Source organism: Rana temporaria, chromosome 13 (assembly GCF_905171775.1).
Source record: "Rana temporaria chromosome 13, aRanTem1.1, whole genome shotgun sequence".
Lineage (NCBI taxonomy): Eukaryota > Metazoa > Chordata > Amphibia > Anura > Ranidae > Rana > Rana temporaria.
Window position 1 is genome coordinate 117501022 of NC_053501.1, and position 18152 is coordinate 117519173.

Genomic DNA, 18152 nt, shown 5'->3' on the forward strand with positions numbered 1-18152 from the left:
CTACATGTCCCAGAGTCAACGCACCATCGCACATGTACGGTCTTCTGCCAAAAACCCCAATTTGCCAAAATCTGAGCGTCTGTTGGTATGACTGTCTGCGCCGAGGTCACATATAGGGGGGCAATTATTTGGGGGGGCATTAAACTCTCAGGGCCCCCCCCCCCATTACCCAACATTTTAGACCTCTTATATTCCCCATGATAACTCCTCCCCCTCTCCTCCTTTCTGGAAAAAGAACCCAAGTTCATTCGAATGACTAATGCTAATAGATAAACTGAAACCACAACAAAGATGGCCGCCCGAGCGCTGTGACACACGGAAGTGACATCATTCCGCCTTCACTGAAGCCCAGGCGCTGGGAGCGGAAGTTCCCAGCAGGCAGTGCGCGGTGGAGGAAGATGGCGGCGCTCAGGGCTTTGGGGAGACTGCGGGCACCTTCAGAGCTTCTGGCCGGGAGGTGGCTGCGGGCGAGCCAGTCGGTCAGGTGAGGATCCGAGGAGGGGGAAGGAGGAGTGACACCCCAATATAGGAAGAGGGGGACATGGGGGAGGAATGACAGGGGGCGGAGTGTGTGTGTGTATAGGGGGGGAGGAGTGTGTGTATAGGGGGGGGGGGGTGACAGGGGGCGGAGTGTGTGTAGGGGGGGTGACAGGGGGGAGGAGTGTGTGTATAGGGGGAGTGACTAAGGGGAGGAGTCTGTGTATAGGGGGAGTGACTAAGGGGAGGAGTGTGTGTATAGGGGGAGTGACAGGGGGGAGGAGTGTGTGTATAGGGAGAGTGACAGGGGGGGAGGAGTGTGTGTATAGGGGGAGTGACAGGGGGAGGAGTGTGTGTGTATAGGGGGAGTGACAGGGGGGAGGGGTGTGTGTATAGGGGGAGTGACAGGGGGGAGGAGTGTGTGTATAGGGAGAGTGACAGGGGGGAGGAGTGTGTGTATAGGGGGAGTGACAGGGGGGAGGAGTGTGTGTATAGGGAGAGTGACATGGGGGAGGAGTGTGTGTATAGGGGGAGTGACAGGGGGGAGGAGTGTGTGTATAGGGAGAGTGACAGGGGGGAGGAGTGTGTGTATAGGGAGAGTGACAGGGGGGAGGAGTGTGTGTATAGGGGGGAGTGACAGGGGGGAGGAGTGTGTGTATAGGGAGAGTGACATGGGGGAGGAGTGTGTGTGTAGGGAGAGTGACAGGGGGGAGGAGTGTGTGTATAGGGAGAGTGACAGGGGGGAGGAGTGTGTGTGTAGGGAGAGTGACAGGGGGGAGGAGTGTGTGTGTAGGGAGAGTGACAGGGGGGAGGAGTGTGTGTATAGGGGGAGTGACAGGGGGGAGGAGTGTGTGTGTAGGGAGAGTGACAGGGGGGAGGAGTGTGTGTATAGGGAGAGTGACAGGGGGAGGAGTGTGTGTGTAGGGAGAGTGACAGGGGGGAGGAGTGTGTGTATAGGGAGAGTGACAGGGGGGAGGAGTGTGTGTATAGGGGGAGTGACTAAGGGGAGGAGTGTGTATAGAGGGAGTGACAGGGGGGAGGAGTGTGTGTATAGGGGGAGTGACAGGGGGGAGGAGTGTGTGTATAGGGGGAGTGACTAAGGGGAGGAGTGTGTATAGAGGGAGTGACAGGGGGGGAGGAGTGTGTGTATAGGGGGAGTGACAGGGGGGAGGAGTGTGTGTATAGGGAGAGTGACAGGGGGGAGGAGTGTGTGTGTAGGGAGAGTGACAGGGGGGAGGAGTGTGTGTGTAGGGGGAGTGACAGGGGGAGGAGTGTGTGTATAGGGGGAGTGACAGGGGGAGGAGTGTGTGTATAGGGAGAGTGACAGGGGGGAGGAGTGTGTGTATAGGGGGAGTGACAGGGGGGAGGAGTGTGTGTATAGGGGGAGTGACTAAGGGGAGGAGTGTGTGTATAGGGGGAGTGACAGGGGGGAGGAGTGTGTGTATAGGGGGATTGACAGGGGCTGAGTCTGTAAGGGGGTGGAGTGTGTAGGAAATGGGGTGTCACTAAGGTGGGAGGAGTCTGTAAGGAGGAGGATATTGTGTATAGGGGAGGGGTCAGACACCCCAATGAGCATTGTATATACAGTAAGATGTGGGGGAGGGGACTGACTCCCCAATGTAGAGGGCACATTATATACGGGGGGGGGGCACATTATATACGGGGGGGGACCCCGTTGTCCTGTATTAAGGATCTATCGTCCCCCTTCTGCAGAGGGAAGCAATGGCAGCCGGACACGGAGTGGATGGAGCCGTACAGCCGCGCCGTCCTCTACCCAACTACTGAGGCCGAGTTGAAGATGCCGCCCTCCCCCTGGCATGGTGAGTGGTCCTAGCCGCCATCTTTGGGCTGTGATCTGGAGGTGACTTTGTGTTACAATGTACAGTCTGATCACTGGGGGGAGACTGAGGAAATGCCTCCTCCTGTCTGCAGCAGACTGATGCCATCCTCTCCGCCTCGGCTCGTTTTATAATGAATGTGTTTTTCCTTTGGGCAGACAAGGACCCCCCGGCACAGAAGGACGTGTCCACCCTGACCATCAACTTCGGGCCCCAGCACCCCGCGGCTCACGGCGTGCTGCGCCTGGTCATGGAGCTGAGCGGCGAGTCGGTGAAGAAGTGCGACCCCCACATAGGACTTCTGCACCGCGGCACCGAGAAGCTCATCGAATACAAGACCTACCTGCAGGTAAAGTGCTAGGTCTCTAGGGGGCGTTATTTATGCAAATACAGCCTGCCTAGGACCGCCCACTCTTCCAGACTGACCCCGCCCACCCAAGGCATAACCGGGCTCTTGTTTGGCGTTGCAGGCCTTGCCGTACTTCGACCGCCTGGACTACGTCTCCATGATGTGTAACGAGCAGTGCTACTCTCTGGCTGTAGAGAAGCTTCTGAACATCGAGCCGCCCATCAGAGCCAAGTGGATCAGAGGTAGGTGTGCCGGGGGAGGGGTGCGGGACGCAGCAGCGGGGGGGGGGGGACACTATGGGGACGATTGTATAAAATGTTGGCTGTGGGGATATTGTATGACGGACCTTCCCGCAATCGGGAGGAAAATTGCCGCAGTTTCTCCAATGTGTGTCTTCCCCAAATTGTCAGCCACTGAGGGGCCTGAATGGGGGTTTATTTCATATCAATCTGAAAAAATATATTTATATAATACTGTGCGTGGGGGGAGAGAGAGGAGACGGGAAGAGAGTGAGATGGACAGAAAGGAAAGAGAGGGGGGGGGGGGGGGAGAGAGAAGGAAAGAAGAAGAGGGGGGGAGAGAGAAGGAAAGAAGAAGAGGGGGAGAGAGAAGGAAAGAAGAAGAGGGGGAGAGAGAAGGAAAGAAGAAGAGGGGGGGGAGAGAAGGAAAGAAGAAGAGGGGGGGAGAGAAGGAAAGAAGAAGAGGGGGGGGAGAGAAGGAAAGAAGAAGAGGGGGAGAGAGGGAAAGAAGAAGGGGAGAAAGAGAGAAGGAAAGAAGAAGAGGGGGGGAGAGAAGGAAAGAAGAAGAGGGGGAGAGAGGGAAAGAAGAAGGGGAGAAAGAGAGAAGGAAAGAAGAAGAGGGGGAGAGAGAAGGAAAGAAGAAGAGGGGGGGAGAGAAGGAAAGAAGAAGAGGGGGAGAGAGAAGGAAAGAAGAAGAGGGGGGGAGAGAAGGAAAGAAGAAGAGGGGGAGAGAGAAGGAAAGAAGAAGAGGGGGGGAGAGAAGGAAAGAAGAAGAGGGGGGGAGAGAGAGAGAGAAGGAAATAAGAAGAGGGGGAGAGAGAAGGAAAGAAGAAGAGGGGGAGAGAGAAGGAAAGAAGAAGAGGGGGGGAGAGAAGGAAAGAAGAAGAGGGGGGGAGAGAGAGAGAGAAGGAAAGAAGAAGAGGGGGGAGAGAGAAGGAAAGAAGAAGAGGGGGAGAGAGAAGGAAAGAAGAAGAGGGGGGGAGAGAAGGAAAGAAGAAGAGGGGGGGAGAGAAGGAAAGAAGAAGAGGGGGGGAGAGAAGGAAAGAAGAAGAGGGGGAGAGAGAAGGAAAGAAGAAGAGGGGGAGAGAGAAGGAAAGAAGAAGGGGAGAAGAGAGAAGGAAAGAAGAAGAGGGGGGGAGAGAGAAGCAAAGAAGAAGAGGGGGGGAGAGAGAAGGAAAGAAGAAGAGGGGGGGAGAGAGAGAAGGAAAGAAGAAGAGGGGGAGAGAGAGAAGGAAAGAAGAGGGGGAGAGAGAGAAGGAAATAAGAAGAGGGGAAGAGAGAGAAGGAAAGAGGGGGGAGAAGGAGAGAGAAGGGAAGGAAATAAGAAGAGGGGGAGAAAGAGAAGGAAAGAAGAGGGGGAGAGAGAGAAGGAAAGAAGAGGGGGAGAGAGAGAAGGAAAGAGGGGGAAAGAGAGAAGGAAAGAAGATGGGGAGAGAGAGAAGGAAATAAGAGAGAGAGAGAGAGAAGGAAAGAAGGGGTGGACAGAGAAGGAAAGAAGGGGTGGATAGAGAAGGAAAGAAGAGGGGGAGAGGGAGAAGGAAAGAAGAGGGGGGAGAGGGAGAAGGAAAGAAGAGGGGGAGAGAGAGGAGGAAAGAAGAGGGGGAGAGAGAGGAGGAAAGAATGGAAAGGTGGAGAGAGAGAGAGAAGGAAAGAAGAAGGGGAGAGAGAGAGAGAGGAGGAAAGAAGAAGGGGAGAGAGAGGAGGAAAGAAGAGGGGGAGAGAGAGGAGGAAAGAAGAGGGGGAGAGAGAGGAGGAAAGAAGAGGGGGAGAGAGAGGAGGAAAGAAGAGGGGGAGAGAGAGGAGGAAAGAAGAGGGGGATAGAGAGGAGGAAAGAAGAGGGGGGGGAGAGAGAGGAGGAAAGAAGAGGGGGAGAGAGAGGAGGAAAGAATGGAAAGGTGGAGAGAGAGAGAGAGAAGGAAAGAAGAAGAAGGAAAGGGAGGGTGGGTGGGAGAGGGAATAAAGTGAGAGGGGACAGAGAGAGATGGACGGTAAGAGAGCAGGAAATGGAGAGGGAGGAGGAAAGAGAAGGTAAGAGCGAAAAAAGTGAGAGGGGGGAGAGAGAAGGAAAGTGAGAGGAGAGAGTGCGTGAGATGGACACACAGAGAGAGAGAGAGAAGGAATGAGAGGGGGGAGAGAGAAGGAATGAGAGGGGGAGAGAGAATAAAACAGAGGAAAAGATTGGGAGGGGGGCGGAAAGAAAAGAGAGAGAAGGAAACTGAGAGAGGAAAAAGAGAGGAGAGGTGGGAGAAAAGTTGAGAGGGGGGGAGAGATATGGATGGAGAGAAGAGGGGGGGAGAAAGGAGGAAAGAGAGAGAGAGGGAAAGGGGGGGGAAGGGAGAGATGGAAGGAAAGGGGGTGGGCTGAGAGAGTGCGAGATGGATACATAGGGGGGAAGATAGAGAAGGAAATTGAGAGGGAGAATGGGGGGGAAGTGAGAGGGGGAGAGAAGGAACGAGAGGGGGAGAGAAGGAACGAGAGGGGGAGAGAAGGAGGAAAAAGAGTGAGAGAGCGGGGGGGGGGGGGGGGGGGGGGGGGGGGGGGACAGAGCGAGAATATGACAGACTGAGCGAGATGAAATCTATACATACATTGGCCACTAGGTGGCACTGCTCATCTAGGAATCGCACATAATAGAGGAAGAATGTGGATTATCATCCTGGATGTGCGGATATTTGTCACTTCCATACAACAAACATTTTATACATAGACCTGCATTGCTTCCATACACCCCCTGTAATTGCCACATGGACCCGGGACTGGCATGGCGGGTGTTTCATCCGCTGTGTCCGGCGGGTAACGGATCGCGCCGGACTGCGGTCTAATCCTGGGAGGACGTCACATGATGCCCCCCCCCCCCCCCCCCCCAGCCTTCATGTTGCAGTAGGCCGGGCGGGAAGGGGTTAAAGAGGGGAACTAACCCTTTAAGTATTGAGGTGTAAAGAATCACCCTTATCCATTAATCGGTTGTTTTTTTCCCCCCCCGTCACAGTCCTGTTCGGGGAAATCACTCGTATTATGAATCACGTCATGGCGGTGGGCTGTCACGCCCTGGACGTCGGGGCCATGACGCCATTTTTCTGGCTGTTTGAAGAGCGAGAAAAGGTAACGTGACACAAAACAAACGGCTTTTCCGGGGTAGCCTTGACCATGCGCGGTCCTCCTGGCTGTGGGACTTATTTTCTTTTCTTGTCCCCTCCCCCTGTCAGATGTTCGAATTCTACGAGCGAGTTTCCGGTGCGAGGATGCACGCTGCTTACGTCCGCCCGGGGGGAGTACACCAGGTGAGAGGGATGGGCGGGCTCAGGTCCGGCACACCTGAACTGCCGCTGCGGTATAACCCGAGAGCCTGACGGTCCGTTCTTGTTTCCTAGGACATGCCGCTCGGTCTGATGGACGACATCTACGAGTTCATAAAGAACTTCTCCATCCGTCTGGATGAGTTGGAGGAGGTGAGTACCAGGGGTGGGCGAGCCAGTGAGAAATGGGCACAGCGGGTGTACAGACCCGAGAACTCAGCACAGGGATGGTGGGAACCCCTCATAATGGGCACAGCGGATGTACAGACCCGGGAACTCAGCACAGGGATGGTGGGAACCCCTCATAATGGGCACAGCGGGTGTACAGACCCGGGAACTCAGCACAGGGATGGTGGGAACCCCTCATAATGGGCACAGCGGGTGTACAGACCCGGGAACTCAGCACAGGGATGGTGGGAACTCCTCATAATGGGGCACAGCGGGTGTAGAGACCCGGGAACTCAGCACAGGGATGGTGGGAACTCCTCATAATGGGCACAGCGGGTGTACAGACCCGGGAACTCGGCACAGGGATGGTGGGAACCCCTCATAATGGGCACAGCGGATGTACAGACCCGGGAACTCAGCACAGGGATGGTGGGAACCCCTCATAATGGGGCACAGCGGGTGTACAGACCCGGGAACTCGGCACAGGGATGGTGGCAACTCCTCATAATGGGCACAGCGGGTGTACAGACCCGAGAACTCAGCACAGGGATGGTGGGAACCCCTCATAATGGGCACAGCGTGTGTACAGACCCGGGAACTCAGCACAGGGATGGTGGCAACTCCTCATAATGGGCACAGCGGGGGTACAGACCCAGGAACTCAGCACAGGGATGGTGGCAACTCCTCATAATGGGCACAGCGGGTGTACAGACCCGGGAACTCAGCACAGGGATGGTGGGAACCCCTCATAATGGGCACAGCGGGTGTACAGACCCGGGAACTCAGCACAGGGATGGTGGGAACCTCTCACAATGGGCACATCGGGTGTACAGACTCGGGAACTCAGCACAGGGATGGTGGGAACTCCTTATAATGGGGCACAGCGGGGGTACAGACACGGGAACTCAGCACAGGGATGGTGGGAACCCCTCATAATGGGCACAGCGTGTGTACAGACCCGGGAACTCAGCACAGGGATGGTGGGAACCCCTCATAATGGGCACAGCGTGTGTACAGACCCGGGAACTCAGCACAGGGATGGTGGGAACTCCTCATAATGGGCACAGCGGGTGTACAGACCTGGGAACTCAGCACAGGGATGGTGGGAACTCCTCATAATGGGCACAGCGGGTGTACAGACCCGGGAACTCAGCACAGGGATGGTGGGAACCCCTCATAATGGGCACAGCGGGTGTACAGACCCGGGAACTCAGCACAGGGATGGTGGGAACCCCTCATAATGGGCACAGCGGGTGTACAGACTCGGGAACTCAGCACAGGGATGGTGGGAACTCCTTATAATGGGGCACAGCGGGTGTACAGACACGGGAACTCAGCACAGGGATGGTGGGAACCCCTCATAATGGGCACAGCGGGTGTACAGACACGGGAACTCAGCACAGGGATGGTGGGAACCCCTCATAATGGGCACAGCGGGTGTACAGACCCGGGAACTCAGCACAGGGATGGTGGGAACCCCTCATAATGGGCACAGCGGGTGTACTGGACTCTTTATATGATGATTGAAGGGTAGAGAGCTGTAGACTTTGTATCGTTCTTCATTCCTCCTGATCACATGACCTACAGATGCTGACCAACAACAGAATCTGGAAGAACAGGACGGTGGACATCGGAGTCGTCACCGCAGAGGACGCACTGAACTACGGTTTTAGGTATGGTGCCATCGCAAACGGTTGGCGATGTACAACGCGGAAGTGCGAACTGTTTTCTGACAGAAGGCCGGCTGTGTGACGGAAAAAGGCTCAGCATTTGATCTTTGGATATTTCCATCCTTTGGAAACTCCTTTTTGATGCTTTCCTGGCCTGTTTATTCGTCTGCTCGGGGCCCCTGTACTTCATTTTAAAGCTGAACTTACAATTTGCTGTTGTAGTGAGCATCCGATCCTGGTACCCCCCCCCCCTCCCCCAAGTGGCATATGTTGCAGAGGAGGCGGGGCAAACAAACAGAGCTTCCCCCTTTTGGGAGGAGCTGCAGTTTCATGACCAGACCATTTTTTTTGCGGTTTAGCATTGCGCCATTTTAACTGGTAATTGCGCAGTCATGCAGCGCTGTACCCAAATGAAATTTATAGAAAAATAGAGGCTTGTGTGTGTGTGGGTTTCTTTTTTTTTTTTTTTTTGGTGGTATGTTATGACCACTGGGGTAGATTCAGTAAGCAATTGCGTCTGCGTATCCTTAGATACGCAGCGCAATTGCTTAGTTGCGCCGGCGTTACGAATGCTCCTGATTCAGGAACCTCGTTACGCCGACTGCAGCCTAAGATCTGCGTGGCATAAGCCTCCTTATGCCGTCGTATTGTAGGCTGCATTCTTACGATGGCCGCTAGGTGGCGTTCCCGTAGTGGTCAGCGTAGAGTATGCAAATTGCATACTAACGCCGATTCACAACCGTACGCGCGCCCTGCATACGCAGTTTACGCCGTTTACGTTCGTCGGGTTCCGCGTAAGGCTGCTCCTGCTATTAGCAGGGGCAGCCAATGCTAAGTATACCCGTCGTTCCCGCGTCGCGAGGTTTGAAAATGACGTCGTTTGCGTAAGTGAATCGTGAATGGTGCTGGACGCCATTTACGTTCACGTTAAAGCAAATGACGTCCTTGCGACGTCATTTACCGCAATGCACGTCGGGAAAGTTTCCCGACGGAGCATGCACTCTACGCTCGGCGCGGGAATGCGCCTAATTTAAATGATTCCCGCCCCCCTACGGGATCATTTACATTAGGCGCCCTTACGCAGGGCATTTTTGAGGAGCGCCCACGCAAATTACGTGGCTACTGCTTCATGAATGAAGCGTAGCGCAAATAATTTGCGTAGGCGCAAGGTAAAAAGGGTACACTGCGCCTCCGTAAGGAGCGCGCAGCTGAACCTGAATCTACCCCACTGTTTTTTTTTTTTTTTTTGCACTATAAACGAACAAAGACCGAAAATTTTGAAAAAAAAAGAAACGTTCTGCTATAAAACACATTAAATCGAATTTCTTCATAAATTTTGGCCAAAATTTCAGTAAGTGTATATTGATGATGTGTGGTGGGGATCTGGTGACCCAATGTCAGTACATGGTACCCCCCCCCCCTCCCCCAACCCCGCGCTCCTTCTCTAACTCTTGTTTCCCTCCTTCAGCGGCGTGATGCTCCGAGGTTCCGGCATCCATTGGGATCTGAGGAAGTCTCAGCCGTACGACGTTTACGACCAGGTGGAGTTTGACGTCCCCATCGGCAGTAGAGGAGACTGTTATGACAGGTGAGAGGGGAAGATGGCGCAACGGGGGATGCGCAGTAAAAAAAAAAACGTCAAAAACGTAAGGTCAAGCCTTAGTAATATAAAACACGCTCCCCTTACACACATTTGAATTTGGCGCCCTTACGCCCGCCCGCTTTAGGCTACGCCGCCGTAACATAGCAGGCAAGTACATTGTGAATCATGTACTTGCCTCGCTAACTTACGGCGGCGTAACTTAAATGCCTTAAGCTACGCCGCCGCAAAGTTGCGGCAACGTAACTGAATCTAGGCATAAAATTGGGTGCCCCACCCCTTCCTGTTTCGGATCCAACCCCCCCCCCCTTTCATCTGTAAACTTCACCCCTTCCTCTTTAGGCTCCACCTCATCCTATTGGTGCTCTGCCTCTTTAGAAGTGGGGAGAAAGGGGGGGTGTGAGAGCGGGGCAGAAGAGGTAGGGGGGTTTGAGAGGGCGGTGAGAGAGAGAGAGAGAGAGGGGGGTGAAAGAGAGGTAGAGAAGAGGTGGGGGGTTGAAAGAGAGGGAGAGAAGAGGTAGGGGGGTTGAAAGAGAGGGGGGTGAGAGAGAGAGAAGAGGTAGGGTGGTGAAGGAGAGGGGGGTGAGAGGGGGGTGAGAGGGAGGGAGAGAAGAGGTAGGGGGGTTGAAAGAGAGGGGGGTGAGAGAGAAGATGTAGGGGGGTGAGAGGGTGGGAGAAAAGAGGTAGGGGGGTTGAAAGAGGTGGGGTGGTGGGAGGGAGGGAGAGAAGAGGTAGGGGGATTGAAAGAGAGGGGGGTGAGAGAGAAGAGATAGGGTGGTGAGAGGGGGGGGGGAGAAGAGGTAGGGGGTTGAAAGAGAGGGGGTGAGAGAGAGAGAGAAGAGGTAGGGGGGTGAGAGGGGGGGGGGGAGAAGAGGTAGGGGGTTGAAAGAGAGGGGGGTGAGAGAGAGAGAGAAGAGGTAGGGTGGTGAAGGAGAGGGGGGTGAGAGGGAGGGAGAGAAGAGGTAGGGGGTTGAAAGAGAGGGGGGTGAGAGAGAAGATGTAGGGGGGTGAGAGGGAGGGAGAGAAAAGGTAGGGGGGTTGAAAGAGAGGGGGTGAGAGAGAGAGAAGAGGTGGGGTGGTGAGAGGGAGGGAGAGAAGAGGTAGGGGGTTGAAAGAGAGAGGGTGGTGAAAGAGAGGGGGGTGAGAGGGAATGTATCTAAAATGCACAGATGTGAACCCGGGGGCCCTTATTGCCTTGCACCATGACACCCCTCTCGTCTCTCCTGCCCAGGTACCTGTGCCGCGTGGAGGAGATGCGACAGTCCCTGAGGATTATCCTTCAATGCCTCAACAAGATGCCAGAGGGAGAGATCAAGGTGGATGATGCCAAAGTGTCTCCCCCAAAGAGATCTGAGATGAAGGTGGGTGTCTATGAAAAGGGGCCCCTACCGTACATTGCTGGCCAGTGGGAGAACGGCCCCCCTACCATACATTGCTGGCCAGTGGGAGAACGGCCCCCCAGCCTTACATTGCTGGCCAGTGGGAGAAGGGCCCCCCCCAGCCTTACATTGCTGGCCAGTGGGAGAAGGGCCCCCCAGCCTTACATTGCTGGCCAGTGGGAGAAGGGCCCCCCAGCCTTACATTGCTGGCCAGTGGGAGACGGGCCGCCCATCCTTACATTGCTGGCCAGTGGGAGAAGGGCCCCCCCAGCCTTACATTGCTGGCCAATGGGAGAAGGGCCCCCCAGCCTTACTTTGCTGGCCAGTGAGAGAAGGGCCCCCCATCCTTACATTGCTGGCCAGTGGGAGAAGTGTCCCACCATCCTTGCATTGCTGGCCAGTGGGAGAAGGGCCCCCCATCCTTACATTGCTGGCCAGTGGGAGAAGTGTCCCACCATCCTTGCATTGCTGGCCAGTGGGAAGAAGGGCCCCCAAAGCCTTACATGCTGGCCAGTGGGAGAGAAGGGCCCCCCATCCTTACATTGCTGGCCAGTGGGAGAAGGGCCCCCCCGCCTTGCATTGCTGGCCAGTGGGAGAAGGGCCCCCCAGCCTTACATTGCTGGCCAGTGGGAGAAGGGCCCCCCCAGCCTTACATTGCTGGCCAGTGGGAGAAGGGCACCCTACTGTACTTTGCTGGCCAGTGGGAGAAGGGCCCCCCATCCTTACATTGCTGGCCAGTGGGAGAAGGGCCCCCCATCCTTACATTGCTGGCCAGTGGGAGAAGGGCCCCCCAGCCTTACATTGCTGGCCAGTGGGAGAAGGGCCCCCCATCCTTACATTGCTGGCCAGTGGGAGAAGGGCCCCCCATCCTTACATTGCTGTTTGCACTAACCAGTGGCCTTAGGTGTTATATCCCGTGGTCTTTGATGGGAGGGGGGGGGATGGGGTGTATGAGTCCAGAGGGGAGGCGGGGCCCAAAGTCGGACCCTTCCTTGTACTACGCCACCCTATAGCACGGCACTGCATTCTTTTTCTTGTTTGGCTAATACTGGATTTTTGCCTTTTTTCATAAAGCGTTCGATGGAGTCCTTGATTCACCACTTCAAGCTGTACACAGAGGGGTACCAGGTCCCCCCAGGAGCCACGTACACGGCCATTGAGGCCCCCAAGGTGAGAAAATGGCCAAAGGGGGGTGGCTTTAGACCGTTTTCCTTTTAATATTATCATCGTCCTGATCACAGCGCCATCTAGTGGCTTCAGACCACAGGAACTACAATTCCCATCATGCCTGTGAACGTCAGTTTAACCGATGCCTCATGGGACATGTAGTTCCACAACAGCTGGAGGGCCCCGTAGTTAAAGGCCTGTGCATTTGTGATGGACCAGTAAGGAGGTGGTAGAGGAAAGGATGGCGAGCGCTCGGCGTTGGCGCATATTATTATAATTTCACCTTGAATTGTCTCTCTAGGAAACGGCTAATCCTTTTTTGTTTTTTGTTGGCAGGGAGAGTTTGGCGTCTACCTCGTGTCCGATGGAACGAGCCGCCCGTATCGCTGTAAGATCAAAGCCCCGGGATTCGCCCATTTGGTAAGTTTATCCGCTCAACGCTTTTTGGTTTTAGTATCTGACATAAGAGCGTAAAGGGTAACATGGAGTTTTTTTGGCAACTCGAAGTCTCAGCTCCTCCATACGTTTTCTATAAGATTAAGGTCTGGAGACCGGCTAGGCCACTCCATGACTTTAATGTGCTTCTTCTTGAGCCACTCCTTTTGTAAGTAACTTAAAGGACTAAGGGGTTCACTACCTGTTCAAGAGTGTGCCATGTACAGAGTGCAGGGTTCAAGAGGGCGCCATGTACAGAGTGCAGGGTTCAAGAGGGCGCCATGTACAGAGTGCAGGGTTCAAGAGGGGCGCCATGTACAGAGTGCAGGGTTCAAGAGGGGCGCCATGTACAGAGTGCAGGGTTCAAGAGGGGCGCCATGTACAGAGTGCAGGGTTCAAGAGGGGCGCCATGTACAGAGTGCAGGGTTCAAGAGGGGCGCCATGTACAGAGTGCAGGGTTCAAGAGGGGCGCCATGTACAGAGTGCAGGGTTCAAGAGGGGCGCCATGTACAGAGTGCAGGGTTCAAGAGGGGCGCCATGTACAGAGTGCAGGGTTCAAGAGGGCGCCATGTGCAGGGTTCAAGAGTGCGCCATGTACAGAGTGCAGGGTTCAAGAGTGCGCCATGTACAGAGTGCAGGGTTCAAGAGTGCGCCATGTGCAGGGTTCAAGAGTGCGCCATGTACAGAGTGCAGGGTTCAAGAGTGCGCCATGTACAGAGTGCAGGGGGCAAGAGTGCGCCATGTACAGAGTGCAGGGTTCAAGAGGGCGCCATGTACAGAGTGCAGGGTTCAAGAGTGCGCCATGTACAGAGTGCAGGGTTCAAGAGTGCGCCATGTACAGAGTGCAGGGTTCAAGAGTGCGCCATGTACAGAGTGCAGGGTTCAAGAGTGTGCCATGTACAGAGTGCAGGGTTCAAGAGTGCGCCATGTGCAGGGTTCAAGAGTGCGCCATGTGCAGGGTTCAAGAGTGCGCCATGTGCAGGGTTCAAGAGTGCGCCATGTACAGAGTGCAGGGTTCAAGAGTGCGCCATGTACAGAGTGCAGGGTTCATGAGTGCGCCATGTGCAGGGGGCAAGAGTGCACTCTTGAGCCCTGCACTCTGTACATGGCGCGCTCTTGAGCCCTGCCCTCTGTACATGGCGCGCTCTTGAGCCCTGCACTCTGTACATGGCGCACTCTTGAGCCCTGCACTCTGTACATGGCGCACTCTTGAGCCCTGCACTCTGTACATGGCGCACTCTTGAGCCCTGCACTCTGTACATGGCGCACTCTTGAGCCCTGCACTCTGTACATGGCGCACTCTTGAGCCCTGCACTCTGTACATGGCGCACTCTTGAGCCCTGCACTCTGTATGCTGCGAACCCCTAAGTCCTTTAAGCTACTTTATCTACCCCCCTCCTTTGTTGTTGCTACATAATCACTGACCCCTTTTTCTGGACCATGTAATGACGTGATTTCTCTCTCCTCATAGGCCGGTTTGGATAAGATGTCCCAGGGCCACATGCTGGCCGATGTCGTAGCGATTATCGGTAAGCGTCCCATTATCCAGACTTACATTGTTGCACCTTTTTTGTTTCATTGCCAACAGCTGACCCCAAATTTCTTCCCTTCCCCTCCCCCAACAGGAACTCAGGATATTGTCTTTGGAGAGGTGGATCGGTAATCTGCTGCTTTGGCGTGAAAAGGATTCTGGGCCGCGGTTCGAAACGGCCTCCATGTTTTTCCTGTGGCTTCTCCACCACCAGACCTGGAGGAAAGACGTCTGTTTATTTAATCATTGTGCTTGTAAAGCTTGTTCTGGAAATAAAATAAAAAATTGGTTTCCTATCAAACAAAAGCGTATGTTCTTTATCCCCGCCTCTGTCCTGTCAGGACACACCCCCATCTTGAGCCCTGCGCCCTGTACGCCCGCCGACTCCTGAACCCTGCGCCCTGTACGCCCGCCTGCTCCTGAACCCTGCGCCCTGTACGTCGCCTGCTCCTGAACCCTGTGCCCTGTACGCCGCCTGCTCCTGAACCCTGCGCCCTGTATGCCGCCTGCTCCTGTGCCCCGTACGCCGCCTGCTCCTGAACCCTGTGCCCCGTACGCCGCCTGCTCCTGAACCCTGTGCCCCGTACGCCGCCTGCTCCTGAACCCTGTGCCCCGTACGCCGCCTGCTCCTGAACCCTGTGCCCTGTACGTCGCCTGCTCCTGTGCCCTGTACGCCGCCTGCTCCTGAACCCTGCGCCCTGTACGCCCGCCTACTCCTGAACCCTGCGCCCTGTATGCCTGCCTACTCCTGCGCCCTGTACGCCCGCCTACTCCTGAACCCTGCGCCCTGTACGCCCGCCTGCTCCTAAACCCTGTGCCCTGTACGTCGCCTGCTCCTAAACCCTGTGCCCTGTACGTCGCCTGCTCCTAAACCCTGTGCCCTGTACGTCGCCTGCTCCTGAACCCTGTGCCCTGTACGTCGCCTGCTCCTGAACCCTGTACGTCGCCTGCTCCTGAACCCTGTACGTCGCCTGCTCCTGAACCCTGTACGTCGCCTGCTCCTGAACCCTGTGCGTCGCCTGCTCCTGAACCCTGTGCCCTGTACGTCGCCTGCTCCTGAACCCTGTGCCCTGTACGTCGCCTGCTCCTGTGCCCTGTACGTCGCCTGCTCCTGTGCCCTGTACGTCGCCTGCTCCTGTGCCCTGTACGTCGCCTGCTCCTGTGCCCTGTACGTCGCCTGCTCCTGAACCCTGTGAACTGTACACCCGCCTACTCCTGAACCCTGCGCCCTGTACGCCGCCTGCTCCTGAACCCTGTACGCCAGCCTACTCCTGAACCCTGAGAGTGATACATAGTCTTGTAGATACAACCAGCTCTTTTGAGGGCAACCGTAACGCTAATGTGGGTGGTGATGAAAGTTAGTGACACCCCCTGTTCTAGAAGAAGAACATGGTGGTGGGCCCATGAGATCAATACATTCTGGTCTATGCCTTTCCAACCCTAAAACTTCTTTGCCTGCTATACTTTTTTTTCTTTTCCCGCACCCCTGAGAGCAGCTGGATGGGTTCTCTGCTAGGTTGCCCTCCCAGGACACCTTCTGGGTACGGGGAGGAGACGGCTTGGTTGCCTTTCTCCTTCTGTGCCTCATTGAAGGCCATATCTGGAGGTAGCGTGGGTTCCTAGCCTGGGTGCATGCTCTGTAGGCCACTTTTAGGCGGGGGGACTCGTATAGAAGCTGTGTATGGTTTGTGGCCTGGCTTTGTTCCTGTTTAACCGGATGATGCGGGGGCCATAACCACGGGGGGGGGGGGGGGAGTAATTTCCAGGAGCTGGAGGCTCTGGTCAAAGTCTTCGACGCAGGGGAAGGGCTGACCGATGCCTTAATGGCCGTACGGGGGCGCTCCTCTGTAATGTAGTACGATGTACGTAAATTGAAAATATTTACATGACGACGGGTCCACTTGAAGGCATAAAATGAAGGTTGCGTTGCGGACGGGGGGAAATATTTTCCTACCCACGGCCCTGTAGCAGAATTTCCCAGCTGTCCTTTTTTTACCTTGATGACTTCGACAACAACCTCAACGGGAAATGTATATTGCAGTCAAACCGCTCGGCCTCGGTGCAGGTCTGAGGACACCTACCGATAGGTAGAAGAACGTGGCTGGTGCGCTGCCCCTTTAACGGGCACACCACGAGAACACCGTCCTGGTTTTAGTGGTCGGCTGAGGAAGCGGTTTGGAAATTCGGACTACCTAAGAAGCTTCTGCAGAAAGTGGGTGGTGAAATTCTGTCTACTGAGTTAGGATGGTGTCACCTGTCCCAAGAGTGCTCTTTGACTTGCATTTATCAGGCCCATGGTGTACAATTCCTCCCACCGACACCAAGGATGGGTCACTATTCCTCCCACTGACACCAAGGATGGGTCACTATTCCACTGACACCAAGGATGGGTCACTATTCTTCCCACTGACACCAAGGATGGGACATATTCCTTCCCACTGACACCAAGGATGGGTCACTATTCCTTCCACTGACACCAAGGATGGGACACTATTCCTTCCCGCTGACACAATGATGGGTCACTATTGCTCCCACTGACACCAAGGATGGGTCACTATTCCTCCCACTGACACCAATGATGGGACACTATTCCCCCCACTGACACCAATGATGGGACACTATTCCCCCCACTGACACCAATGATGGGTCACTATTCCTCCCACTGACACCAATGATGGGTCACTATTCCACTGATACCAAGGATGGGTCACTGTTTCTCCCACTGACACCAATGATGGGTCACTTTTCCCCCACTGACACCAATGATGGGTCACTTTTCCCCCACTGACACCAATGATGGGTCACTATTCCCCCACTGACACCAATGATGGGACACTATTCCCCCCACTGACACCAATGATGGGTCACTATTTCCTCCCACTGATACCAATGATGGACACTATTCCTCCCACTGACGCCAAGGATGGGACACTATTCCTCCCACTGACACCAAGATGGGACACTATTCCTCCCACTGACACCAATGATGGGACACTATTCCTCCCACTGACCCAAGGGATGGGACACATTTCCTCCTTTTTGCATGCCCATAGCCCTCTTCTCTTCTGGGAGTGTTTAATTAATGTCTGTGCTGGCCCAGCTCCTTAGCCCCTCACCTCCTTACATATCCTTTTATGTAGCAGTGGGGGAAGGGGCAAAGTGTTATTCTATATAACAGAAAGATGTGCAGAAACAGAAGTTGGGGGGTGATTATAGACTGCATCTGTACTATGTCTGTAGTCTCTGACCGTCTCCTGTACTATGTCTGCATAGGGATGGTGGGAACCCCTCATAATGGGGCACAGCGGGGGTACAGACCCAGGAACTCAGCACAGGGATGGTGGGAACCCCTCATAATGGGCACAGCGGGTGTACAGACCTGGGAACTCAGCACAGGGATGGTGGGAACCCCTCATAATGGGCACATCGGGTGTACAGACCCGGGAACTCAGCACAGGGATGGTGGGAACCCCTCATAATGGGCACAGCGGGTGTACAGACCCCGGAACTCAGCACAGGGATGGTGGGAACCCCTCATAATGGGCACAGCGGGTGTACAGACCCGGGAATCGCACCGGATGGTGGGAACCCTCATAAATGGGCACAGCGGGTGTACAGACCCGGGAACTCAGCACAGGGATGGTGGGAACCCCCTCAATGGGGCACAGCGGGTGTACAGACCTGGGAACTCAGCACAGGGATGGTGGGAACCCCTCATAATGGGCACAGCGGGTGTACAGACCAGGGAATCAGCACAGGGATGGTGGGAACCCTTCATAATGGGCACAGCGGGTGTACAGACCTAGGAACTCAGCAACAGGGATGGTGGGAACTTCTCTAATGGGCACAGCGGGTTGTACAGACCCCGGAACTCAGCACAGGGATGGTGGGAACCCCCTCATAATGGGCACAGCGGGGTGTACAGACCTGGGAACTCAGCACAGGGATGGTGGGAACCCCTCATAATGGGCACAGCGGGTGTACAGACCCCGGAACTCGGCAC

General features: G+C 55.2%; 1 protein-coding gene across 1 annotated transcript; it reads left to right on the forward strand.

Moving 5' to 3' along the window:
* Window positions 1-359: 359 nt before the first annotated feature.
* NDUFS2 (NADH:ubiquinone oxidoreductase core subunit S2) lies at window positions 360-14445 on the forward strand. The gene is made up of 14 exons (XM_040332191.1): window positions 360-484; window positions 2191-2297; window positions 2474-2664; window positions 2786-2906; window positions 5893-6005; window positions 6110-6184; window positions 6275-6352; window positions 7955-8040; window positions 9506-9625; window positions 10869-10998; window positions 12091-12186; window positions 12520-12603; window positions 14090-14147; window positions 14244-14445. The coding sequence occupies exons 1-14, from the start codon at window positions 399-401 to the stop codon at window positions 14279-14281; spliced, it is 1383 nt and encodes a 460-aa protein (XP_040188125.1). The 5' UTR covers window positions 360-398; the 3' UTR covers window positions 14282-14445.
* Window positions 14446-18152: the final 3707 nt, after the last annotated feature.